General features: G+C 39.9%; 1 protein-coding gene across 24 annotated transcripts in view; it reads left to right on the top strand.

Moving 5' to 3' along the window:
• Positions 1 to 27,815, top strand: part of NRXN3 (neurexin 3) — a 991,793-nt gene that overhangs the window by 64,835 nt on the left and 899,143 nt on the right. For 20 of the 24 annotated variants that reach the window (XM_026849892.1, XM_026849889.1, XM_026849875.1 and 17 more), the window contains 2 exons: positions 4,195 to 4,224; positions 6,577 to 6,588. The exons of the other annotated variants lie outside the window; for them this stretch is intronic. In XM_026849892.1, coding sequence (XP_026705693.1) covers positions 4,195 to 4,224; positions 6,577 to 6,588 — 42 coding nt within the window. The remainder of the gene's footprint in view (positions 1 to 4,194; positions 4,225 to 6,576; positions 6,589 to 27,815) is intronic. 24 annotated transcript variants of the gene reach the window in all.

The raw sequence follows: 27,815 nt of genomic DNA, 5'->3' as shown, positions 1-27,815 counted from the left end.
GGGGGGGGGGGGGGGGTGTGAACAGGCAGTAAGGGTGACGTTCAAATTGCCACCAAGGTTTCCTTCATTTTGTCCACCACCCAGAAAATTGTCCCTAGTAAATCCTTAAAGATAAGGACCACTGTTTAACTACATTACTCTTTCATATCATTGTACTCTGAAACTACTTTAAAAAATGTCCTTCTGGCTTCATAAGAATCCAGTGTCGGCACTTGATACTTTGTACAATTAGAGCCACTTAATTTTACTATTTTGATACAGAAAGCAGATGGTTCACAATTTTTAAAAAATATGTAGTACTTTGAAATGTACTTTGAGATCAAGGGAGATTAATATTAATCTTTAAGAAAATAATACTGATTCGATAGTAGGTTAAGTATCAAAAGACCTCCCAGACCTAAATAGGAAGAGTCAATTGTGGCAGGCATGAATCATGGCCAGGGAGCAGAGTTTATATGTCTGTCTGCCCTCAGCAATGGACATATTATTTTAATAACAAGCCATGGTTCTGAAGAAGCAGGCGACTTTCTCTTCACATTACTGCTGAAAGTCTGAAGAGGCTGAGCACAAGCAGATGCTTATAATAATTATCTAAGAAACCCGTTGAGAGCTTTGTTCCAAAGCCATGCTCTCATCCTCACTGTCACTCATGTTTGAAGTTCAGGAATAGCAAGTCACCAGATTCCTGACTCTGACATAAAATTTCTTTTCAGGCAGATAAGCTATTTATTCTGAGGTTTTCCTAAACCTTTTCCAGAGCACTTGCTATCCACCGTTTTTGTTAGGCAGCAGTTGTGCCCAGCCAGTAGATTACTATAAGAATGACTAGAGTGGTTCAGAAAAAGCACCCAGCCCCCTGACCATTGTGGCTCATGCAGGTTTGTGTCAACCTTTTTTCCAGTTCTATACTGGCTGGGTTTGCAGCCCTGAGGCTTTAATTGGGGTTTTTTGTTGAACAAATTGAAAATTAAAAGGAAAGCATGTTTCACCTCTATTTAGGTGGAAACTCAGATTTTCATACAGGATTTCCCTGGAATGGGATGGCTTTAGGCACAAACAGTGGTTGTATATGTGAATAATGTGCTTTGGGGCCTCATGAGTTCATTTAGCATCCTGAGCCTGCTGAAAGCTTTGCTGGCCTTTATGGTTGATGCCTGTATAGCATGGTGATAGGTGTCCCCACTGTTGTAGCAAAATCTGGTCTAGTTTGCAGGTCTGAACAATTCTTACACCTCTTGTATTGGTTTGTTGGATGCCCTATTAGTTTTTTGTAGTCCGGTTCCAAGTGCTACCCCATGTCACCTTGAGATGACTTTTTGAAACTGATGTAAAGGTGAGACAATTGCGTCAGTTTGTGTTTTCAATGTTGATTTTATTGTGACTAATTTGGGGCCTTTGTTACACATGCTGCAAATGTCACAGAATTTAGAACTCAGTGGTTGAAGGTTTTGGTTGTTGATCACATTTTGGTGGAGATAAAGACACTTATTTTCACTCCTACTTTAAATTGCAAGGGAGGAAAATTTTCAGATGAGAAAACTGATATGTTATTTCATTAGTTATATTATTATTCTGTCTAATAATGAATCTGGAATTCTGTTGGTGGTCTCTTTGTTAAAATAAGATCTGTGTTGATGGACAACTTAAGAGATAATATTGATTTTTTGCTATATTTCCAAGTCCACCCTCCTTTTTTCTTCCTCTTTTAAAAAGGAAAAAGTAGCATTTGGTGGGAGGACACATTATTTTTCATTAATCTCCCTGCTTCCATTGTCCAGTTGGGATTAGAAGATCAGGAGGTACAGACAATACCATAGCTGCTGCTGCATTTAAATTTGTCAAGAAGCAGAAAGAGTCAGAACGTTTCTTGGGGAGACTTTCTTTCCCAAGCATTTGAACCAAGGCCAAAGTGGGGGCCAGAACAGTGGGTATGTTTGTGGGCACTCCTGGACTGTAGACAAAGGGCTTTAGGCTGCATCTGGCTGATGTGCCTGACAGATAGGATACAGAGCATTGGCATTCCATGGAAAAGGACAAAAGGGGTGTTGATGTTCCTGACATTTTGAGATTTTTATAGGTCCTCTGTGGCTGGTGGAGAAAGAAGGGGTCTTCTTACAGCGTGGTTCGAGGTGTTTAATACAGGCTCTTGCTTTGAACCCTCTCTGGAGGTTTCTCTTTGTTAGAGTCCTGTCTCCACCAGTGGACAAGGCTCCTGCCGCCCCCAGCAGCTGTACCTGTTCGTCCTGTGCCTCTTAGCCATGGCTTTTCTTCCCTGTGGTGTACAAAGGCTGTAGGCTTGGGACCCCTATCTCCACTCTGGGTCTGATGTCCCCTCCCTATTAGGGCCAGCTTCAGCTGCATGTCATACTGTCACCTTCTTGTCTTTTCTCCTTTTTCACCATTGCTAAAGGATCTCTGTGCTTTGTAGGTCCTAACAATTATACTTTTGTCTTCTCATCTTTTACATTGCCTTTTATTGACTTTCAAATGCCCATTTGGACAGAGCTAAGATTTGCCTATCAAGAATGATGGGGTCAGTGAGATACAAATTCAACTACTAGCAGAGCAGAATGGTTCAATGAAGTTATATCTTGTAATTTAGACCAGAAATGTGTCCGACAGTATCAAATCTGCTATGTTTATTTATAGCTAAAAAAACTAAAAAAAAAAATCGAAACCTATGTTGTGTTTCTGATTATATTTCTAAATCCACAATAATCTTCAAGAACATGAAGATATTTGCATTCCTTAGACTGTACAATTATTAATCCCCTTATCTGGTTTGGAGTTCTTTGTGGGTGAACATATTCTTGGGATGATCTGGATTTTAGATTTGTCTAGCAGACGCAAAGGAAAAATACAAAAGAGAGAGAAATAAACAAATTCAAACTCAGCATGCAGCTTGTTGAAAATTCTCATTCTAATAAATTCATTTGACCTCTCAGTCTCTGTGAAATTAAAAAAGTCACAGCCCTGTTTGATTAATAAACTTACTTAAGATAGGGTGTGTGCGTGTGTGGGAGTCTGTGTGTGTGTATCAACATCCCTGCCATACTAAGTGCTTTGAGAGGTAGGTGATGTGGAGAAGGAATCGAGCTAAGGGAAGAAGGTCAAGGAACCAAGTGTGAAAGGGGTCACTCATGCTTGAGTGGGTAGGACTTGATTTTTGTTATGTTAGTTCTGTGATATCACATGTCAAAAAATTAACTAATGGGTCAGTTCATGCTTAATGGATTGGGCATGAATATGTATCCAATAGTATTTAAATTATATTTGTATGAATGCAATTGGATTTACAACAGTAAACATATTTGAAAATTGGGAGTAGAAATGGATTTTAATTGAAGCAAGCAAGGTTTATGCCAGAGAGTTACTGGACAGACATTGGAGCAGCCCAAGTGACCACCACAGCCCCATGTACAGAGTTGACAGTGACTGTCACTGCTGAGGGGAGCTGTGCTGCTTTCTCGCTTTACCTTGAATTATCAGAGTAACTTTAGAGCCATAGAGTAACACACTGCCCTCGGAAGCCAGATCTCCAGTTCTTCCCAGAAAGGAAATGGAGTAGTATTAAAAATAGGTTACAGGTAATTTTTTTAGTCCTTGCCAGATCTGCTGTACTGGTGTCTAAATAGCAGTGTTGATTGACTCCTAAAATACAGGCTGAAGCCAACACATTCAAGATGAGGGTAGCTTTGTGTGTGTGTATGCATTTAGCCCAGATGTTCCATCTAAAGCAGATGTGGTGGGATCATGACCTCCCTTTCACTGACCACTGCAGCCTTGAATTTTAAATCTTTAGCTGAGGAGAAATTATTTCTGTAGCTCTCCAGAGGAGTGAATGCTCCCTGCAGGGCCCTGTTGGAGACCTTGGCTTTCCAAGCCCATTAAGCCATACACTGGTGTGCAGTGCCTCTGGAGTCACTCCCCAAGGGATATGATGAACTTCAAACACAATTCTACAACTACCAGCAAGTTTTTTCTGCCTGTGACAGATGCTGTCTTGCTCAGCATGGAAAACAGGACCTATGCGTGCCCTGTGTGCTACATCCATACTTGGTTTAGTTCAAGTATGTGAGCTCCAACCCTGAGAGGCATTGGACTTCAAGCAGTGTGCATGGATATTGCTGCTGCTTTTTCTGTTATGTTCTTTTTTTCTTACTTCCTTTCTCCCTCTCTCTCTCTCTTTCAAAGGCCTCTCACACCTGATGATGGGTGAACAAGGTAAGTCCTTCCACTTTCTCTTTTGCTTCAGTCACAGATCAGGAAATAGCTTTGTCCCTGCTGCTTTTCTGAGCTGGGCTTTGCATGACAAAAACAACTAAGCCTACTGGGTTCCAGTCAAGCCATTTGCATTTTCACCTCTGTGTCCCATGAGCCATGGCTACTTGTCAGCCTGGGACTCAGGTGCCCGGGAGAGAGCATGAAATGTTTCTATGGACAGTAAAGAGGTATGCTTCCCCCTTCCATGCAGCTCACCAACTATTTTGTCTTGCCATTTCTTTCTTCTTGTGCTAGCTGTAATGACTCCCACTTCTGCCTGGTAAATCTGGACCTCAATGTTGGTCTTTATTTTTAAGAGTACAATTATTACAAAGAATATGTTAATAGCCCTCATGGCATGATCCTAACTCATTATGAATCCTGAGGAAAATTGCATATAATGGCCTGTAAGTCCTGTGTCAGCAATTAAAATATTCAGATATGCACAGAGGAAAATGGTTTAGAAAAAGAATAGGGCTAACCCCAGGTTGTGCTACAAAAGGGATCTAGGCCTGTATCAGAACTCACATTTTAATATCTTAGCCTGGATTCTGTTACAGATCTATTGGCTGTGACATGATGGGATCATTAGTCGTATTTTGCACTGTGGAGGTGTGGAGCAAGAAGCTGGTGAGGAGAGATGAGGTGAGGAGAGGGGTGATTCTGCTTTCCTCTGACAGTGTTGGCATCTTGTTGACATAGGTATGCAGGGAGGACTTAGCAGTGCTGGTGATGCATTCTAGCCTTGTGAGTGCAGGAGTGAAATGGTTGAAGATGTAATGCAAGGTGTGTGCATGTGGTGCACTAGGAAGACCCAACCAAATGTTCAGGGGAGAAAATATGAGTTTTGACTATAAAGTTTGATGAGGCTTTCCTAGGCTAGATGTACACAATAGTGGTTTCGTTCTTCAGTGAACACGTATATGAGGTTAGGCAGTCCAAAGAGTTAATATGACAGAATGTAGTGCCTGTGAAGTCTCAAGAGTAATTAGGTACTTGAATAAAGGAGACATAATTTCTGTGTATCATTTCAGTGAAATATAGAGAGGCTTAGGGCATAATCAGTTTTTATTCTGTAGTTCAAGGCAAATGTCTGCTCTGAGGCCATGAAAGCTTATGAAACAATCAGACATGAAGTTGGGGCTCACTCTTCAGTTTCTGTACTGCTTAGCATCCCTATGTGGTGGGAAAAGTAGGAAAAAAAAGGCCTCTTGATGAGTGCATGTCAAGATGATGGTATTTGGCATGTGGAGCATCTGGCTAAGCTCTCCGGAAGCACTGAGCTCCTTGTGTATCCCCACTTACTGTTCAGCTGGGCTCGTGGCTTGGTGGTCATGCTGCTTGATAGAGCATCCTGCAGACAGGTCCCTTCAGCATGTCCTAGTTGCTCAGGATGCAGCTGAGTATAGCAAGCCATTGGCAGAGGAAGAATGATGGCATGTTGGGAGTGATTAACACAGTGAACTTTCATGGCCAATCTCAATAACACTGAACGTATCTTTGTAGCAGTCTGATTTAGCACTGGATTATATCAACAGATGCACTTGACCATTTAAATTACAAGTTGCAACCCAGCTGGCTTGTGAAACTTGCATGACCTATTCAGGCCTGTATGATTGTCATCAGCCCTTTCTATACTCCCTTGCCTGACAAAAAAATGTGAAAACTATTGGGTTCTGGCAACTTTAGCCACCCTTACTTATCCATGGCGCATCAAGGAACGGTGGCTTCTCTTTTCTTGCCAACCAGCTCACAGATATTCCCTTTTGATAAATATTTGCTCTCTATAAAAACATGATGGATATAAAATATGCAAATGTATATGTGTGAGTAAATATGCAATGTCAACATTATATACAAATACATTAGCTCTGGTAGGTGAAATGTGTTTAGCAAATATATTACCATGAGATTTTTTTTTTTTTTCTGTCCTACTCTGTTGTTTCCCTTGCTGTTTTGAATTTGATGTGGAATGAGGCATATCACTGGTGTGCTATTGCATGAGGGGTTTGCATTTCTCAGAAAATGGAATTAAGCAAAGGGCTTAACCAGGCAGTTGCTGGTTGTACTGTCCATTGTTTAAGCCTTGCTTTGTACTTTAGTTGTGGTGTGTTTCTCATTTTTCCCCTGACATTGTGTTTTGTTGGGTTTTGCTGCTACATGAATATGCTCATTTTCTTACTTTTATAAGTATGGCCAGTGACATGATTTTCTGTTTTTTATGCTTCCTCCTTCTCTTCTCTTTTGCCTCCTCCATGACGGACATCCCTTTTGTTCCTCCTCTTAACTGGATGCACACCTTCTTGTCTGTAGGTAGAAGTAAAGGTAGAGATTGCATTCTTTCTAAGACTTCATTGCTTCTAAAGTGTTTGTTTGTTAATGGGAAAAATGTATTTTTATGAATGTGGTTCATATTGGAACTTAATGCTTTTACTTTTAAAAGTCTCTTAACAGTCTTTTGCTTTGTATGGAAGAAATATTTATTCTTTTATGGAAGAAATATTTATTAAGATGAATGCTTTGAGGCCTTCTTAACAGATGTTTTCTGCCTGTTCACACTAAGTATGGGCTGCTCAGCATCAGGCTGTCTGTAGCTGGTGTCACTGGGGTGCAAAGCGACAGTCAGTTCAAAGACAGAGCCAGAGGCCAGTTGAGCTGGTACTGACAACTCTCTTGCACTGGAGTAATGCCACTGCTGGTAATTTTGACATTGGTGTTGTTGGAAGCAGGATCTAGGCTTGTTGATAACCTTCAACGATGGAGGTCTTTTGAGCTATCATTTCTGCCCCCAGTTCTGCTTCCCATCCTCTGTTACCAAAAAAGTGTTTTTCAAAGAGGAATTGAGTTGCAAAAAGCTGCAGAGGAAACGGTGATCAGCACTGCTAAACAGAGAGGTCCACTTCCTTTGCAGCTCAGTACAGCACAAGGCACGTAAGGCTGCTCTTGAGGCTCCAGCTTACTCTTCAGCTGTTCACACCTATCTTTAGCATCCAGAGGGAAGTCATCTAATCAAAACTGTCAAAAAGGCAAAATGCTGCAAACCTGCTGTGGATCTGCAGTTGGACTGAAGGGAAGGGTGAAGATTAATTGATAAATTATAAGCACTGCTCAAGGAAAATCCATTTCTTTGTCCTATTTTCCAATGAGATAGAGGAATTAAAAGGTTTTATTATGCTGAGGCTTACTCTTTTCAATAAATACACTGCTGAACAATCTGATCTATTGATCAGCATGATTGGAGGATGTTGGGTGTGTCCATGCCAATTAGACAGTGGGGGATGAAATGACTATATACTATATATACTGTTATATACACTATATACTATATGTGCTATTATGAATTTGGGACAATATGAGAGCTCAGATGATTTGTTCATAATAACTTTCCTTTGAGGGACAAGCTATCTTTGCCCAGTTATCACTCCTGTAATACATGAATTCTGGGGAGCACAATGGCATATTAAACACTTTCTCTTTGTGTAATTCCTCTTTCTGATGCCCTGCCTTCTTCTAACAAGTTTGTATTGTTGGATTCTCTGTGATGGGGTGGATCATGTAATCAATATTATTTGCTCTGTTTTGAGGTTGAAAAAATATTCCTGTAATTAATTTCATAGCTTTTCTATTAATTCAAAGTTGGATGGTGGAGGATAATACATAAGCTGTACTCAGAGCTATCTTCTCAGCAAGAGGTGAACATCAGAACATAATAATCACATATATACACTGCAAAAAATGTGAGAACTTAAAGCTCTAAGCACACCATACAAAATGTTACTGTGCCTGTAATATATTGTACACAATTAATTCATACGCACTGAAACTTAATTTATTGTGTCACTGAGTGAAAATATTGTTTCACTTTCAAGCTAGGTGTAGTTTTTAGCTCTAGTTATAGCAAGTGACTTCATCAGAGAACCATCACTGTATGAAAAGTGGTATTAACTTCAGAGGGCTCAAGCAGTATAACTTTGAACGCACAAACGGCCTTCAGCTCACAGAGAAGGTGGTACCAGATGCCTTAGTGATTGTACCTGGAAGGTTCATATTTTCTGGCATTCTTCTAGATTTTAGTAAAAACTAACACCCACTCTGTCTCATGTCACATATGTAGCCAAAGGATATGATGTATTTGATTTCATAAAACCTGTTTACAACGTATGGCAGTCTGTGACCTTCCATTCATCATTTGAAATAAGTCTTTCATTAGTTGCTTCCGTTGTGGTAAATAGGCTTCTTCTGCATCTATCCTTTTTAAAAATTCAGGAGATGTTTTTTTCAGAAGTTCCTGGAAAGCTGAAGATGAAATGTAGGCTTTCTGGGGCAATGGCTGTAGTAGTCGAGATGGACAAAAGCACCTGGGTAACTCTTGTATTTTAACCTGAACTGAGTATATATGCATTGTTTCTGGTTTTATTAGGTGAATGGAACTAGTAGCAGAGATGAGGTAAATGTATGATGAGCAGGGAGGACTTTTATTTAGTTTGGCATGAATTGTCGAATACGACTTCTCTTCTGGAGAGGAACTGACAATTAAGGAACAATTATATTGAGTTTATTTCCCTAACACACTCCCACAAGTAAATGATACCAAAGGTGATCATAAATATCCAATTCTGATCTGTTATTGAACTGGAGTTAATGTGTAGTCACGTTCTTCTGTATCATTTGTTCTCTTGACAGCCTTTGTTAGGAAATGATAATTGGCCTTTTTGCTAACTTTCACCATTCTCTTACATATGTAGTGTGTTTGGTTTTACCATCACTCTTGGTTTGGATCTGGCTTCTGAGGTTCGTGCCTCCAGAGGAAATTGGCTGTGTTCCTGGTGGGACTCTGCTATTTTTGCTGAATCAACTCCTGTGTTTTCTTGAAGGCAATAGCAAAATTCACGTCGAATTTAGTGGGCCAAGATTCACCCAAAGAACTGAAAAGTCTCAAACATCCCCTCTGACACAAAGAATGACAGTGAGGTCTGGCTGGTTTCTGGGTGTGCACTGGACACCTCCATAGTGCCTGTGTAGTCTGCAGACTGCTGCTTGTCCTCTAAGGCACTGAGCTCCTTCCCTCCATCAGTAGCTGTGCTTGGGATGAAAAACTGCATAGCTGCACACTCATTTTCAACATGAAGCAGTTTTTTTCTCCATTCTCAAGAGAGAAATGGAAGAGTACTCATATACTTTATGGGTGGGACATTTTTTAATGCATGTTGTGTAGACCAAAGGCTACTGACAAATTCCCTGTGTAGTTCTCAGCATTTCAGTATATTTCCTTTGGTCCTAACTGCTTTTAACCCAGGTAGGTCTTTTAAGTCTTGTGAAGTTCAGCATTGCTCTCAGAGAGCAGTGTGAGGTTGTTATTTCTTTGACTTGTTCAATAATATTGACCAGAAGGTAATGGCACAGAAAAAATGAAATAGCATTTGTGAACTCGAATAGAAGGAAATGACTGGACCTTACTGATCTGGAAAATAATTTCGAGTTCTTCGTCACCAGTAATACCATTAGGATTTCAGAACGATGTGAATAAGTCCATCTGAGTGGCCAAGAGTTTATGCAAATGTTGAAGTGAAACATCAGTAACAAATTAAATCATTTGTGCTCTCTAAATATCTAATTATACAAGGGGAAAAACAACACTACATTAATCTTGCCAGCCTTGGCAGTGGTTTTTAAGCTCTGCTTTGTCCTGTAAAATATCTTAATATTTGGCTTTTAAATGTGAATATTGTATGGTTTTGGTTTCTACACTTACAGTCCTTTTCTTAATATTTTTAAAATGTGTGGTATCAGGTTTGTTTTCCTTTTGGTGGGAAAAAAAATCCTGCATTATTATAAGGATGGTGACTTTCAGTTTTGAATTTCCTCTTAATGACTGTTTAAAAAATAAAGCATTTTATTTTATGCCTAGCAAATACACAATCTGTAAAACCTCCTTGACAGAATCAAGGCCACTTGAATGTAAATGTCCTTCTTCTGGTATCATTTCTTGTAAGTGAATTTTTGCTGCTGGTTTCATATTTTATTTAGGGAAGAAACAAATATTTTAATATAATACTTATTAGCCTAATTAGAAATAATTGATAGTTGATGAGTTTCAAATGTAAGATAGTGGGGGACATTTCTGCAAGGCATGCATCCTGTTACCAAAAAAATGGATTTCTTTATATTCCAGAGATTATGATATTTTCCGAATTTTGGTGAACAAAGTCACTTTAATGTTGAATATCAGCTAATGTATTTTAAATGTTCTTCTTTTTACACCTCTTCATAATTATGAAGGCAAAAAAATGAGACATTAAATAGGATGTTTCTGATAAATTATTTTTTGTTTGTGCATATGAGCATGTGTGTTTACAAATAATGTGTATGCATAAAATAGTTAATAATGTGTTAAGTATTTTGTAGTTTCTAGGTAATTAATTTTTTCTTACATGCTTTCTGCCTTATTTTAAAAATGTGTCTTTCTAACGTGCGAATAAACAGCTGATGCTTTGTTGGCTTTCATTTTTATTAAGAAGAATGATTCCTGGGAGAGTTAAAGGCATTGTGATAATGTTGTGTGTAAACAGGAGTTAAAATATTGTCCTCTTATGCTGTATTGTCGTCTTATGTTTTCGATGAGGCTCAGGTTTCACTCTACTCAAAGAGAATATTTAATTGATATCATTGAAAGGCTTTTTTTTTTCCTTCCTCTATTTTCTTCTTTTGAGGCATTTAGTGGTGTGTAGAGATGCCGAGGTAGCGAAACAGGCCATATGCTTTGTAAAAGGCAGACTAATAGCACTTTTGATGGACGCCTGATTTTTAAAGTGCTGTATCTTTCATTAAAATTTACATGTAAAGTAAGGGCAAGCATAGTGACATGAAAGCTAATGCAAGTTGCACATCTTGACATAGTAACAATCACAAGAAACTGGAGATCCCAGATGGCAGCTTGGCCTTTGCCATCCTTTTAATAAGCTACTAACTGCTAATTATTGCACTCTTATGGGCAAGTTAATTTACTGTTGACTCTTAAAGAGACATTGTGCCTTTTTCTGGCATTTAGGTTTTTCAGTTTAGGTTTGAGAGTGGTTTTTCCCTGCAGGTTGGAGTTCTTCCAACGGACAGTAACAAAGAGGCAAAGAAACAGAGAGGGAAATGGAATGTAATAAGCAATATTTTCTCTGATAATAGCAGAATAGAGGGTTGTGGGTTATTCTAAGGCATGGGTTTAGAGCTGAAAGGAACACCAGCATGTATATTAGATCCAGGATTTAGGTTTTGTACTTAAAAGAAAGGCCTTACTTCAGAGTTAGTATTACTATTAGAAATAAACAGAACATCTTTCCTGGAAATAATTGAAGCTTGGGATTCTGAAAATGAGATAAACTAGAAATAGAAAATCAAAATTACAGGTTCATTTCTGTTGCCAGAGATGATTTGAAGGCAAAATTTCAACTCACAATTCTGAAAGCTAAAATGTCCACTGTATTTTTGGAAAAATTCTTCATTTTGATGTTGCTTACCTGGTTATCATAATACAAGGAAGGAGCATTATCTGTAAAACATACAATTTTTTAAAGTGATTTTTTTCTTCTTCCAGTTGAAAGCGACATTTGGTAATGAGACCAGTCAGGGAGAAGTTTTGATCTAAGAACCTATTTAGGAATGAAGGAACAGCTGCAGTTTAAATGGACTCTAATTCTCACAGTTAATGCTGTTTTGTGAATGCATGATTCTCTGTGATAACATTTGGGAGGAGTGATGGTGGGTAATAGCTTATTTCCTGGTCTTTATGGTAATGCAGCAAAGTGGTGATATTACCGTCAGGAACTGAAATAGACCCCTGTCACACACATCAGACAGCCCTGCAAAAATATGAAACCCAGTGAAAGAGGGGAGTTTCCTGTTTTAAGGCTCATTGTGGCCTTTTGTGGACTAAAGTGATAACAATGTATTGAACAGTTTAGAAAATACGAGCTGTGTAAGCTGGATCTTATGCATTAAGAGTAAGCCCTTGGAAACAGCAGCCTTATTTGCAGTGCTTTACCAGATAGTAAATATTTTGACTAGAGATTAGTGGATAACATGCCATACAAACGGTTGTAAGACTGTTACTGTGAAGAAGGTCATGCTTTCTCAAATTGTCTGATAAGCTCACCTAGTATCATCTGTGCGGGTTATTAAGTCATGTCTAATGGTGTGTGATTTCCCCCACATAAGTATTCTGATTTTCAATTCCGATTTTGGCAGTGCACCATTAGCTAGTTGCTGATCTTTCTGTGACACGCACCACCTTTCATTTATTTGGCCATACTCACCTCTTTCATGGAGCTAGAGCTCCTTCTCATGCTGTCTTTCATTTCCACATTTGCTTCAAGAGCCTTGATAATTCTAAGTGCGTGTATCCAAATAGAGATCAGTACTGATAGGCTATGAAATAAGGGAAGATAATAGAAAATACCACTACAGAGAGCAAGGAATCAGGTGTGAATCAAGCAGTCACAGGCTGTAGTATATTCATTTTCTAAGCCTTTTTGTTTTGAAATTTATGTTACAGATGACTTATCCTGTGCTTAAGGTACCATATTGTTCCCTAAACAGCTGGTGAAGCCCCTAGAAAAGAAAGGCATTTTGCACTTGGGAATATGCTGTGTACCTGCAAGGATAAAGTCCCCAAATTCTGTTTTAGCAGGATTTTCTGTGAGCTGTTGATCTTGTACTAGATATGCTTTACATACCAAGAGGTTTGATGTAATGGTGTTAAGAACCGTATTCTTCACTGCACTGCAAGGATTTTATTGTGCTTTAACTGATACTGAAGCAGAGAAAATGCACTGAGGTAAAAGAAGTACTGCAGGGAAGAATCTGGCTCTGAGACTGTTCCAATACTAACCTGAGGGATTCTGGATCGTTTTCACTAACTGATGGCCTTAGTTCTCCTCTTGTTAAAGACTGCAAAGCATTTAATAGAAACGGTCCTTTACCAGCGCTGCTTTGTGGGGAAATGCTTTAAACAGAACTGGTACTTTGAGAATTTGTGTACACAGTTGTCACCATTAAAAAAGTCAGTAGCATTTGCCAAGCAGTACCACACCGTGGTGCCTGAGATATCGCTTCCTCTCCTACAGTAGAGCAAGAAGAATGTATGTAGTATATGTAGGTAAGTGTTTACGATTTGATTCCGTCAATTGCATGCATTTTAATCAAGCTTTTCTCTCAAATCACAGTTTGATTGGGGAACATCTTATGGGTCAGATTATTTCTAAAGCAAAACACGGTTCCTTTTAATTGACCAAATTATTTTTACTGAAGACTCTAAAAAAGCATTTCAGTATTTGTTCTAAAATCATATTGCTCTGTGATTGTTAGTTGTTAGTAGTGGTAACAAAAATGTATAATTTGAATGTTAAAATAATTGTATTTATAAAGGACCTGTGGTCTTATTAGGTATGGTGGAATTGTATTAAGCCAGTGTTATGAAGCACACACCTTTATTCCCCCTAATTACTGGTATATTAATAATGACCAGTTTGATGATGAATGTGCTGATCACCAGCTGGGATCAGACAATTACATTTGATTGTGTAAAGAGTTAGTTGCTATAAGCCTTGAAATATTAAAACTTGGCTAGAATAAATATCACAGAAGAACCTTTGTCTTTTACATGTGTATTCAGCTGCCAGTTCTCTGAGCAATTCTTGGTTCACTCGGTAATGTTGGGAATCAAACTGTGAACAGTTATTTTCCAGCCCTGTGAATGTTGATAAAAGGATCTTGCATAGCTGTTGGCTTGTCCTGTGAAGGGAGAGCACATTGCTGCATCACAGCACAGGGATTACAGGCTCTCGCTTAGCTCTGCATTAAAAATGTTGCAAGCTTTTATAAAACCCAGGGCAGCACCTAGCATCGCCGTGCATTTGCATTTCCCAGCTCTGACGAAGGGCACACATGTTTCTGGCACCAGTGCCTTGCAGGACTGTCTAAGTCCATCATGCAAATAATACATTTATCTGACTATTTTCAACTACACATATTTATTTTGGATAGTCTAACTCTGCAGACAGTCTCAATGAAGTTTGTAGGCATGTGGGGCAAGCTGTGCTCTATATATCTGCTTTTTATCCCTGTTTACCAAATTACTTTTTCCCCCAGAATTTGTTCAGTTCCTAAATATCCATTGATTTATCTTTCCTCTGTTGCTAAATTGCTGAAAATACACATAACTTTAGTTATCTGTCTCCAGGAATACTGTCATAAAGAACACTTTCTGGCATTGATCATCTGGAGTTTGAACAGAATATAATTTCTGCCACAGTGTGACAGACCATTTGTGCCAGACTGTGGAAAAACTCTTTTCCTAAGGTTGGAAAACTCAGAATGTACAGATTGTAAAGCTCTTTAAAAATTACTTGCTATACTTAAGGTACTCAATTCCAGGCTTAGCATTTCAGTTTCTCAGTCACTTTTATATTACTAGATATGATACTAGAGACAACATTAGTAATTTTTCTTTGCTACATTCTTGTACTTTATTTGTTCTATCTATTGACTCCATCTTTAAAAAAGATGCATTTTAAGAGAAATCTGTGCACACTCATTTCCTGCCATGCTGCACTGTATGTCCATAATGGAATGAATGTATTATGTGGTGGATGTGCTTATTGTACTGTCAGCCAAAAGGATGACTTTTTTCTGTTAGTGCCAGTTCCCTTTGACTTCCCAAATACTGATTTTTTTTTTCCTTTTCCTTTGGTGGAAGAAAGAGAAAAGTGGAGAGATAATCTCTGATTTTCTTTCTTTTTATCTCTTAAGGTACTTCTGTTTAACCCAGTGTAGTTTTCTTACTAATTTTCTCCTTCAGGTGTTTGCTATCAATCTGCTGGGTTAAACTTTGTGCTATTCCATCAGACGAGTTTGGTAAATGTTGATCAGTGCATGAAATCAGTTCTTAAATGGTTGCAAAATTGCCTTCCTTCAGACTGTTTTGATCACAAGGGCTTTCAAGTGTCAAAGTCATTTGGAGAACTAGATAGATAAAATGCATGAGCACTAAGCTTTTTCCAGGATAGAATAAATAAATGTGTTTTCTACTGTGTGCTCTGCCTTAGATAGTGATTTGTTAAAAGGGAAAAAAAAGAAAGGCAATGATATTAAATATTTACAAGAGTGATTTAGTTGTGTAATCTTGTGCTATGCATCCCTGTTTAATAGTGAAATCAGCTACTGCTGAAGTAAATGCCATTAAACTGGTAGTGCTGTGAAGGTCACTGCCTATACAATGTCAAAGCAATTTATAGAGAATAATGATTTTTGTCGGCTTTCCAATGTACCAACCTCCCACCTTTTTGTCATCTTTTCCAAAAATAACCAAAAAGAAATTTATTTCAGGAATCACTTTCTTTCTGACTCTTCTCCCATTTGACTGATTCAGGAGCTTGAAACCTCTTTACAAGTTTTCCTATTGATGTGCTCAGCGGATAGGCACCGATTTCCTTCTTTCTGGCCTTGAGCTGGTTACAGCTCTATTTGCTGGGATTTCTGGTTGGCCATTTCTCAGTGGTTCATTTTAAGAGATGCTGAATTATGACCTCCACTCTTATGAGTGTTTGCTTTTCTCCCCTGTGCTATTTCCAGCTCTATCTGTCCGGATTCTCCTGAAAAATACTTTTTTGTGTGCTGATTGTCATCACTGTGTGCATGCACTGTGTTGACAATACCACCAAACTCCTGTCCTGATAACTGTCTTATAAATGCTTGGTGTATGTTCCTAAATAGTGTCATGCTTAATGGAGAGCCTCAGAAGTGAGAAGTGTGTTCTTCACTCCACGACTGGCTTTCCCTGAGAATTGTTGGAGCTTTTGTGCCTCTGCAGCAGTGGAGTGGGGACAAAAGCCCTTCACTACTGCACAAGGAGGCTGCTGCAGTGAGCTTACAGTGTCCTGAAAACAATGCACAATGAGTACAAAGCATTATCATTCAGCTTCACATCCGTCCAGTAAGAAGGTTAATTATTTGTTTTCCTTGTTTTACAGTTGAATAAGCAGAAGCACAGAGAGATGGAGAGAGCTGGAAGAGAACAGGCAATAAATGCCAGAGTTCTCTTGTCCATTCCTGTTTCTGTAAGCACCAGTGCAATCTATCTTATAAACCACCAAATAACTTGCTTGTTCTACCAAGGACTCTCCCAATTAGATTCTACTTGCTAAAGCAGTTCTCTAAGAAGATTAAAACTGTATTTATCTGTTGATAAACATGTACATGACTGTAAAAATAGCAATCATATTTTGCAAAGGGAACAACACATACTCTCTGTGCCAAAAGTCTACAGAATGAAAAAAAACATACTGCAGAGGTGCCCTAAGTGTACTGTGTGAGGAGTTTGGTGGGAAAGTATGTATGAGTGCACAGAGACAATGTGGATTTCTCCTTGATGGCATGAATTTTAAGGACAAGTGGAAAAGAAAGAGGGTACTTAAACAGTCAAGGAGTGAAAATGTTTTTTTCGGTTATGAGAAAGAAGAATGGATGTGCAGTATCAGCAGTGGAAAGAGGGGTCAGATGGAATGAATGGGAAGGGAAGCAGAGGGAAGGGTAGTAGAAATATACGTACTCTTATCTGGGAGGAATGTCCTGGATAAAGCGGTGGGAGAGGAATCTGCCATGAACACTGGTCTTCTGGACAGAGTGAGGTGGGAAGATACCCCTACACATTATTTTTTGCTAAATATTAGGCATCTAGGTATTACTATTGGTAACTTATTTTGGTTCTTTGATTTTCGTGGCATCTCATTCCACAATGCACACAGGAGAAGACTAAGGCCTTCTGACATGCTTTTCATGGCCTTCTCCTCCTGGCCCATTAGTGGACCTTTTATCTGTTGTGAAAGAGGCTAATCAGCAGGGTGTCTGGAATGGGTGTGTGTATGCATGGTTAATTCAGGCCTTGTGATTTCCTTTAGTCTGTTTTATCTGGTTCTTTGTTTCTTTTTATGCAAGTCTATGGTTAGTATAGAGTTCTTCCCAGAATGCTGGCAATTATCTCACAGGTGAAAGGATTAAGAAAGATCGGTGAGAATTACACTGGGATTAAATAAGATTGCCTTTGGAGTGTGTTTGTGGATTTTTTTTTTTTCTCTCTAAGCAAAGAGAAAGAATAGAGAAGCCAGCTCAGCCTTCAGGTCTCTCTAGGGAGGAAAGTAATACCCTTGAATATGGAAGAGTAGCATCTCAGCTTGGAAGGAGGTCATGCTGAGAAAGGAAAGGTAATGTTAAGGCACAAGATTTAGAGTCCTTAGTTCATTTCTTGGTTGCTCTGATTTTGCTTCAGGCTGTTCTGATTGACCACAGTGAACTTCAGCTTGTCCATGTGTGAAATGGAAGCAGTGATAACTTTTCTGTCTTATGTTGCATGAAACTAAATTAATTACTCTGTAAGTGTGCTAGGTTTTGGGGTAGTAAGTACAAAAGAAGAGGTTAGAGTTTTCTTCTCATGCCTCATGCTGTCGTCATACATACAACCACATGATGTCAGATGTGGTTAGTGGTGGCTTTTTCTGTCCCTCAATTATTGCTCCCTCTGTGTAATGAGTGGGGCAGATACAATGCTGGTAGAAATGGGGGGCTCAGCCCCTTTTTGGATGAGAAGAAGAACTGCCCCATGGAACTGGCAGACCTCCAGACTCTGGAGGGGTGACACAGCTTGTAGTTTGGGTCATGTTGCACCTTATCTACCAACTGGCCTGGAGACTGGCTTGTGCCTGTACAGGGCCTGGCAGATGTTACCACTGATGGGAGCCTGGACTTTGGGCTAAAGCCCTGCACAAAGAATTTGGTTCACCTTTAGCCCTGCTCCACACCTCTTCTGACTGGCACCACTTTGTGTTTGCAGTGCAGCACTGCCTGAAGACCCTGCGAGACGTTGTGCTTTGGTGCTGAGAAGGCAAAAAGTGCTGGAAAACAGGACAGTGGTGATGGGAATGGGGCAAAAGCTCCATCAGATGCCCTCCTGAGTCTGTGCATGATGGGAACAGTGGCACACAGGGTCCCTGCTAATCAGTGTTGCTGGAGAGGTTTGGGTGGTTCTCAGTAAGATATAGCATCCCCGCTTTAAAGTGAAACTGAGCTTTTACCCTGAGGGCAATTTATTTTTCATAGAATCATAAAATAGTTTGGGTTGGAAGGGACCTTTAAAGGTCACCTAGTCTAAGCCCTCTGCAATGAGCAGGGACATTGTCAACTAGATCAGGTGGCTCAGAGACCCATCCAACCTGGCCTTGAATGTTTCCAGGGATGGGGCATCTACAATGTCTCTGGGAAACCTGTTCCAGTTTCTCACCACCTTCATTGTAGAAAAATTTCTTCCTTATATCTAGTCAGAATCTACCCTCCTTTAGTTTAAAACCATTACCCCCTGTCCTATCACTACAGGTCCTACTAAAATGTCTACGCCCAGGATTAAATAGTTGCAACTTGTACTAGTCGAAGGAACAGACTGGAAGGAGGTTCTCTATTCCTACACAGGGTAGCTGAAGCAAGAGATGGGCAAGTTACCTTCTGGGGTGCTGGCTTCACACCTTGGGACTGTGTCTTGCCTCTGAACCTGCTGTCAGCTCTCTACTGATCAGCATCTAGCTTCTGGGAGTCACTGCTGGCTGCTCCCTAGGCAGCAGCCATGGCAGCAGTGACTGCAGGCACCTAACACATTTTGCCTCCTCAGAGAAGTGGCCATGGCAGAAACTTTTCTCGTCCTGCACTTGCTACTGCTCTCTCTTTGTGTTTTCCCGCTGTATGTGCTGTCCCCATTCGCTCAAGCCTTTCAACCCTGTCCTTAGGGGAATACAAACTTTACCCTCTATGTTACACATACCAAGAGTGAGCCAGTTAATGTTTGTTGCCCTTGCTTTTGGGATAAGTATTAGGCACATCCTGACTTTACTCATTTTACTCTGATTCTAAATTGGAGTATTTTTCCCCTTCTGTCAGTTAAGAGTCAATAAGATGAGGTGTAAGTGAAAATGGGAAGATTGTGCCCTGTTGAGTCCACACAGAGAATTTGGAGGGAGTTACTGCATGGGCATTTCTGCATCATTTTTTGAATTCTCTTATATTTGTTCCTTACCCCTCAACATAATTCAGTTAACACTAATCTTTTAAAATATAGCAAATTTGCTGTCTTTGATTGGAGTGTGTTTGGCTGATGGGGACCTTGGGGATAGAAGTGGAGAGTTCCCAGAGATTTGACCATGTAGAACATGAACTTGCAGAAGTTATAAATAAGTTTTCTGTAAGAATTCCAATATCCTGATACTACCATTCCATAATGATTGCCTAAGCCTCTGTTCTCTTTCCATCTGGTGTTCATTATTTCTGTTGTATTTTTTATTCTGATTTTATTCTTAATATGTCAGTTTGTTTTACCTTGTTTGTATTGATGGATAGCTGTGATTCAAAAATCTATTTTGTTCCAAGTATATTTTTATCAGAATAATCCTCAGTATCTTTCCATCTCAAATATCTATGCCAAACACATTTTTAAGTGTCTCCTTATGTTACCCTGCTTGAGTGATTACATATGGAGCTGTTTTGTCTTGTCCCACAGCTCTACAACACAAACCTTGATTTTGACATGCTTTTGACTTGTCATGTGCAATAATGCAGTGCTGGGTCCTCTGGCACCCTAATCTAGGGCACTGATGCCATCCCACTGCTGGGACTCAGGTTAGTGCACATCACTCTGGACCTTCAGCAAGTAGAGTCTGGTGGAACAGCAGAGCTAGAAACAAGACACACTGGTAGAGCTGTGAACAGGAGGTACTGTATAGTCACTCAGAGCACTATTTCTCACTTGACAGAAGAAGACAGTGAAGGACAGAGACTACCTGATTTTCCAGAGAGACAGGGTGGACTACTAGTGCCTGGAGCAGAGCCCAGGGGTTCAGATTCCTGATGGCACAGAGCTACTGAGCTGAGCACACTTTCAGATGAACATGCTAGGTGCAGCAAGTCACATCAAAGCCATATTTAGAAGCCAGCCTAAGCAATGGTATTCTTGGACAATGTAAATTTGGTTTCTTTTTGCATTTTATTAGTCTCTCACAGGCAAATAATATTAATTTAAAAGTCCCTAGTGCATTTGAGACACTGGCTTGCCAAGAAATAGGGAGATTAATTTTAACTGTTAATGGAAATTTCACTTTGTTAACAGAGTGCTTTAGAGAAAGGGGGGAAACAGTGGAAGAACAAGACTGATTCAAGAGTCTCTTATTACAAGGTTATCTGTCTGAGCCGCGTATTTATTACATGGCAAGGCTCTAGTTACAGGCCACTGATTGCCTAGATTCAGGTGTTTACCTGACGGCTTCTAGGATGCCACATAAACAGCTGTATACAGAGCCAGTTATTCAATCCACTCATAAAGAGGCTTGATTGTAGGTCTCCAGTCTTCCAGGGGTGCAATGTCTGAGCCAAAGGAGGCAGCAGGCTGTCATGCCAGCTGACAGAGCTCTCTGCTGGTGTTATTACTTCTGCCACTGCTGGAAATGTTTACAAATCTTAATATGAATTTTCAGCAGGGGCAAAACAAAAAGGTCTGGGGGCAGTTGGCACATGGAGCAGGGAGAATAAGTCTCCTTTTTTATCTATCATGGTAACCTTTGCTGTCAAGTGTTGGCATAGTGGGCTGCTCAGGGAGGGAAGGTGCCTCTTGTTCTGTTACAAGGCTCTGGGGGTTCATATTCCCCCCTTTCTAACCTTTCCCCCCACCTTGCTGTCATTACCTCAAAGAAAGAGCTTTAAGTACACCCTTCCCATTATAATTTCTGGTGTGTGAGATCCTGAAGCTCACAAGGTATCTTTGTGCTGTATAGAATGATAATGAAATATGTAAAAATAACCAAGCCCACAGGCAGTGTAATCATCAGTCTTTTGTTCTGTGAGGCTGTCAAACCTTTCTGGATTTGTCTGGTAGTTGTGGTGCATTGTATGTATGTCACAGCTATATTATCAATAATTTAAGCATCATAACATAACCTCTAGTCCTTGTCTGCTCTTGTTTCTTCTTGTCCTCTGTTACACTTAGGAGAATATAAAGCTGTGGCAGCTTTTCAACAATTAGATTCTGTGTGTAGCTAAATTCTAGTCCTTCCCCAAATACTTCCATAAATTAACTTTCAAACTGTTTCTTAAAAGCCTTATCAGCCTCTAATAAAATAATGGAAGCAATATTAAGAATAATGAATCTGTAACTATACAGAGTAACAGAACCATGAGCAATCATCAGCGTCATTTAATAAACAAAACTCATAGAAGACATTTGATTACTTTTGGACTGAGTTACAAAATTAATGGATGAAAGGAAGACAGTGGTTGTGATATATCTAGACTTCAATGTGTTATTTGACAAAAAGTGCTACATAATCTTCCTTGAAAAAACCAATTAAAATTTGGCTTTAACATGAAGAGTTTTCTAAAATAAATTAACAATACAAAATGCAACAGCATTTTCATGAACTGGGAAGGCTAGAAAAATTGGAAGTTACTGTCATTTCTGTCTAGCGTTTTTCTCAGTGATCACAAAGAGGGGAAGAAATGACATGTTAATGAAATGTGTAGATTTGACTAGAATGGGAAGAATTGCAGTCATCGCTGTGGATAGAAAACAGCATAAATGTTGCATAAGTGCAATGACATCCTTCATAAAGCAGTAGGTGGATAATTCCTCTGTAAAGAGATCTGATAAGATGCACCTAGACTAAACTGTTAAGGGCCTTAAATAGTGTAAGGTGGAGATATGTCAAACAATTTATAAGAATTCTGAAAGGGCTTGATGATTAAGATCATGCATGGCTTGATTATGAGGGAACAGTGAAAGATCTAGTATGTATATCTAAACTTCATGCTGAGAAAATGGCAAGGTATGAAGTGAAAGCCATCTCCAAGCACCTACAGAACATAAATGCACAGAAGAAAAAAAATGATCCTGGTGTTGTCTCAGAGGAGTTACCTAGAAGGGGTGTCACTCAGTCATACAAAGGTATTCTACCTCCATATTAAGAGGAAACATCTTAACAATGAGAATTATAACATTAGATTATACTTTATCAAGTGAAAAGATGTGAGCCACTGAGTTTTGACAATTGTATTGAGAATAATCCAAATGAAGTTCCTCTTCTTGGCAGCAAGTCTTTCTCTTCCACATCTAGTGGATGTGAGATGGTGACTTAGAGAACGATAACTGACATCTTTCCCTTCTTCAAAACTCAAATGTACCATAATATAAATATATAGATATCCTTCGTTTTTCCAGAAGGTCTTTATCGGCTCCACATTGGAATCTTGTGTGCGTTGCTCTAGTTGATGTCTGTATCTCTGAGGGAGCAATAATCTGATGTTGTATCAGCTAGCAACATAAAAATAGTCCACCAAATGCAAACAAAATGTTTTTGTAAAGGAAACTGGATGGTTTGCCATAACTACATTAGTGCTAATGCACTGCCAGGTCTCTTTTTTCTTTACCCATGTGTTAATTTTGTTCTTCAGTCTCCCCATCTCTTCTAGCTTAATTACCCTCCCCTGACTAGAGGCGGCTGCTGCCTTTTGGCTTCATTACCAGCTTTCATTTTCATTAAGAACCTTGTGTTAATGGACTGTTATAAAACACAGTCATCACTGGCAGGTGTTGCCAAATGACTCTCAGCATGATGGCATTTCTGTGCAATGGAGCAAGCAGTCTGGACATTGGATTTGTGGAGCATCCAAGGACTTGGGATAGAAGGCGAAGAAAAGTTTGGTGGATCAGTACAAAGAAGCTCTCAATGTTGACATGAACAATGATGGAAAAAGAGTATTATGAGCAGTGGGTTGATTCTGAGACCTCCAATAGTGCCAGCATCTGCTCAGGTTGCGAATATCACAGAACAGTTTTCCAAACAGCTCTGTAGTAGTGGTAGAGCCCATATCATGAAATACTAATCTTTGTAGCCTTCCAGTTTAGAAGGGAATGAAAATCTGAATGCCACCTCATTGACTGAGTGAAATCATATATCAAAATAAACTTTGTGGCTCATGTCATCCAACATTAGTAATGGGAATGCATATTTCTGCTGCAGAGATATTGGTCGTAGTTGCCTTTGTGTGTCCTCTGAACCATTTAGTGATGCTGGAAAAAATATTCATCAGGAAAGAGCAAGGACTTTCTGTATTGTCTTTCAAGGAGTTGATTGTCTCAGTTAAGATAACTAGAGGTATGTACCAGAGGAAATAGTGACAGATTTTGACTCTTAAGGGGGTATAAGAGTGTTTCAGCACTGAGGAACTGTAAATAAAGAGTCATTATTCTGTCTTGATTTTAAGTCCCTTAACTTATGTTATTGTCTTCCAAAGATGGTAAAAGCTCCCCAGTTACGTACCAAAGCAAGTACCGAGCAGGGGGACATGATGGCTCCACTTACAGATAAGCAAATGTTCCATTTTGCATATTCTTTTCTGGCTTCTTTTAGATTTGGTTATGCTTCACATTTGTCCTGTTGTTTCTTACCAGATGCAAGTTTCATGTCAGCTAAGTGATCTATTTGTGCTTTAACAGAGAGTGACAGCATGGTATCGCTGAGAAGTGACTTTCTTCTATTGGTTCTCTTTTGCCCTTCCTGAAGGCACTGCTCCCCTGTAGTAGGAAGCCTTTCTTGCAGACGGATTGATGTCACAAAGTAGGCAAGGAACACTTGGTGGCAGGATATGCATTTTGTCTGCGGGTAAGAGGGTGTGTTTTCAGCTAATTCTTGACCTTTGGGCAGTCCTTTGGCCGCTTCTGAGAAGGAATGGCTTTTCACAGGCCAGTGCAGTTAGTCTGCAGCTGTTAGTGGAAGAGAGTAGTGTCCATATTGACATGCAATACATGGCCAAATCCAGTAGCTCTTCCTTAAGCAGGACTTTTACTGATTGTGTGGCAGATGGGATTTTTCTTACTGCTTACTATGCCACATCACTCTCTCTGATGAGCTCAGACAAGACCTTACAGAATGAGGAGAAAATGTGTTTCACTGGGGGGCCTGAATCATGTGGTGGAGGGAGAGGACCTTCTGGAGCGTGCAGTGGGGGTAGCAGAAAAAGACGACTTTTGTAGGGAGAGACTTTGCAGCACAACATGGCCATGGGAGAATACTGGCAGGAGTAAGCAAAGAGCCATATTGTAGAGGTGGTGAAAGGATAGACTTTTTCCCAGGGACCCTGTTAGCACTGTGCACGGTGTGCTGCAGCCCAGAAGACTACAAAAACTGCATGTTGAAAGCAGGGGGCAGGGGGAAGAAAAGGCCCTCAGCAAAGGCAAGGCAGGTAACTTTAAACTTCTTTTTTTCTAGTCTGCCCTATGTCCTTGCTTCTTACTTTCTCCATTGTAAAAATATAATTGGCTTAAATCTGAGTATAAACCACTTGTGGTTCTGCTCACTGCATGCACAAGCCTTGGCTGATCTACCTTTAAGCTCTGATCACATCAGAATCCCATAACAACTTGAAGGAGACTTTTGGAGTGAGTACAGCGTGTGCATGCTGGAATGTGATCATGGAGTGCCATCCCGACTGGTGAGAATATTTGACCACAGGCTCTGCTGATCTTGTGTGACTCTTGCTCTTTGCAGCACTGAATAATGACAGAAACTTTCTGGTCACCTGAGCACCCCTGTGGAGGTACAGCTGCTGGACTTCCCTTCTGCTTTCAACCCTGTCTGATATTATCTTTGTGTTGTAATTTTCTAGGCTGAAGTGGCTGCAGTCAAAGGCTCTTTTCCCATTTTATTTAACCAAATCTCATAGGAACTTTCAGTGTCTTAGAATAAGGGGAATTGTGCCTGGTTAGAAGCAAGGATAGTGTAAATAGGTATAAATCTCTCTCTCCTTTCCTCTAGTAATTCTGTCTAGGTCACATTGTAGAGCTTTGCCAGTACATGCTTAACTGTGACCCTGTGTTTCTTCTGCATCTTTTCCTTGTACTTGCATAGACGTTGTGTATGTCTGGAGGATTCCACTTGTAAGCGATCAAAGTTAAATGTGTGTGAAACTGGAGCTCAAATCACTTCAAAGTGGATTAGGCTAAATAATGAGAATACATTGCTGGAGAATAATCTTATAGCGAACAGCAGGCAGTTTGGGGCAGAATGTAAGTTGCTGTAACCTGATAAGACACAGGGAAAGGTGTTAAAGAAAATTCTAGTGGTGAATTTTATGTTCTGTCATTTTTCTGTGGTTGTTTTGTTCTGTTAGGCTCCTTAGTGCTAGGAAGAACTTTGTGCTAGGAAGTTTCTCAGTACAGGTGAGTCCTTTCCCCATACATATGAGTCCTTTCCCCTCATCCTGGCTCTTCTGTTGTGTTTGAGTTGTAATAGTAGAAAAGTGAGAGGCCGGTACTCCATACTCTCTCACCGGCACTTCCCATCTCTGAGTCAGATTTCTTTGCCAGTACTGATTTGTGTTTCCATAATCAGTGTGTGGGTTAGGGAATGATTAGTGTCTTGTCTTCCCAGGGGAGGAGGATGAAGAGGGTCCCTTAGTAGCATAGGAGGGAATTAAACCCCAGATATTCTTGGCTGTTTCGGGGCATTAATACCATACGCATTCTAAATGTGAGATTTGACTGTTCATCAAGAATGGAGTACAGTTTGGTCTGATGATAGGTTTAAAAAAGCCCTATGATGGGCAGAGCCATTATCTTCCTCCAGAAGGTGATTTACTTGTTATTGCTGGGCTATGACTCAGGCCCTTCCTTCTGAAGGTATAAATCATTCCTAGCAGAGTAAATGTCATATGGAGATGTATTGGCGACTCCAGAAAAAGTTGCCCTTTAACAGCTTTCTGGTAACATTTCCCTTGCAGTACTTGTGTAAATGCAATGACAAAATAAAGGGACCATCTCTCCCCTTCTTCTGCCCCTCTTCATCACAGCTTGTCAATCCTACCTTGGGGCCATTGCATCTTAAAGGGAATGACTCAGACCACTGGCAGAGCAGATAATGCCAAGCCAAGAGGAGATCAGGCAGCATATAAATCTCAGGCCTTGGGACAGGAACTGACTGGGACCTCACTGTGTAATCACAGAGGCCATGCTCTGTGGTGGAGTACATCAAGACAACTTTCTTGGAGTTCAGGGGGCTAACAGTAATTGATGCCAAAGAAGAAGAATCTTGGCAGATGAATGGAGTAGGGAGCAGGTAGTGCAGGGAAGGTAGGAAGGTCACAAGGTGGAAGGCTACAAGTACTGGAAAACGTTATGCTTAGGTTTATGGTTGTGAGCCAATAGAGAAATTATCTGTCTCAACATTCTTGCATGGACCATCCTCATCACTGTAATAATGGTGATTATTTTATGACAGTGGACTTATATGGAAGTATCTGGCTAGACCAGGAAACTGCAAATGAGATCTTCACACTTTCCCATGCAGGCCATCACTATGAATACAGTTACCTTGGCTGGCAATGACCAATTACTCTTTCCTTCTGATAACAAAAGGAAGTGGTGGATTTGAGTCCAGCTGTGAACAGAAAGGGATAGGTGTTCTCATTATAAGGCCTTGACTTCTTCCTTGTGGTTACTTCAGAGTTTTTTTTTTTTTTTTTTCAGGCCTCTGAGAAGACAAGGGTAGGCCTTTTAAATACAGGAAAGTTCTAGCTTGAGGAAACCACATCAGTTCTTTCCTCTGAAATGTGCTAAAATGAACACCCAGAGGCATATCATTAAGAATGAGCGCCTGTAGATGAGTTGTGTAAATATATGAATAGGTACTATAGTGATGGATGTTGATGCAGAACTCCAAAGTTGATCTGTACACAGGCCTTGGTATGTTTTTCAAGGTGCAGGCCAAAATTGGATCATGTAAAGCTTTAGAGTAAAGTAAATATGTTATGGCCAAGTATAGTGGAGACGTTAGCCTAGTACCATGCTTGATGAGGTTGATATTAGTGGGATTTTGCAGGGAGAAGGTGGGAGAGTTCAGAGTTGTGAGAAAATGCTGCTGAATTACTATCCAGAGAAGAGAGACTTCTTTGATTTACTGTCAGGAGAAAAAAGGCTTCCCATGGGTGTGAGTGCTGCCCCACAACTCTTCAGGTAACAGAAGTGTTTTGAGAGAATAAAAGTAGTTATAGAAGTTTATTGTCCGACTGTTCTTCAGTTTCCAAAAAAGGAAGAAATTTCTAGTTGTAATATTAAACACCTTTCCTGGCAGCAAATGGAGCTTACTGCCAAAATGTTGTAGGCATAGCAACTGGGAAAATAACTTGAATGCAGAGATGCTTTATACAATTTCATGCCCCGAAGTACCCCATTTTGACCACTGCAAGGCAAGACTCTACAAGAAATGGAAGAGTAAACCTGGACACTTTCCCTATAAAATGTTCTCTCCTTGAATCTAAATGGTGGCTTTTAGATTTGTGTAGCTCTAGTGATTTCAGATGAGTAACTTCTAGAAGTGACTACTGCATCCTCTATTTTTGGTATTCCTCAAAGTTTTAATACTGGGGATTAGCAGTAGAAGTCAGTGAAAGAAAGAGTGAGCAATTTTTCTCAGGAACCTTGAGAA

Source organism: Athene cunicularia (assembly GCF_003259725.1).
Source record: "Athene cunicularia isolate RWA chromosome 5 unlocalized genomic scaffold, athCun1 chr5_part1, whole genome shotgun sequence".
Classification (NCBI taxonomy): Eukaryota; Metazoa; Chordata; class Aves; order Strigiformes; family Strigidae; genus Athene; species Athene cunicularia.
The sequence above is the reverse complement of the archived record's forward strand: the minus strand, read 5'-3'. Positions and strand labels throughout refer to the sequence as shown.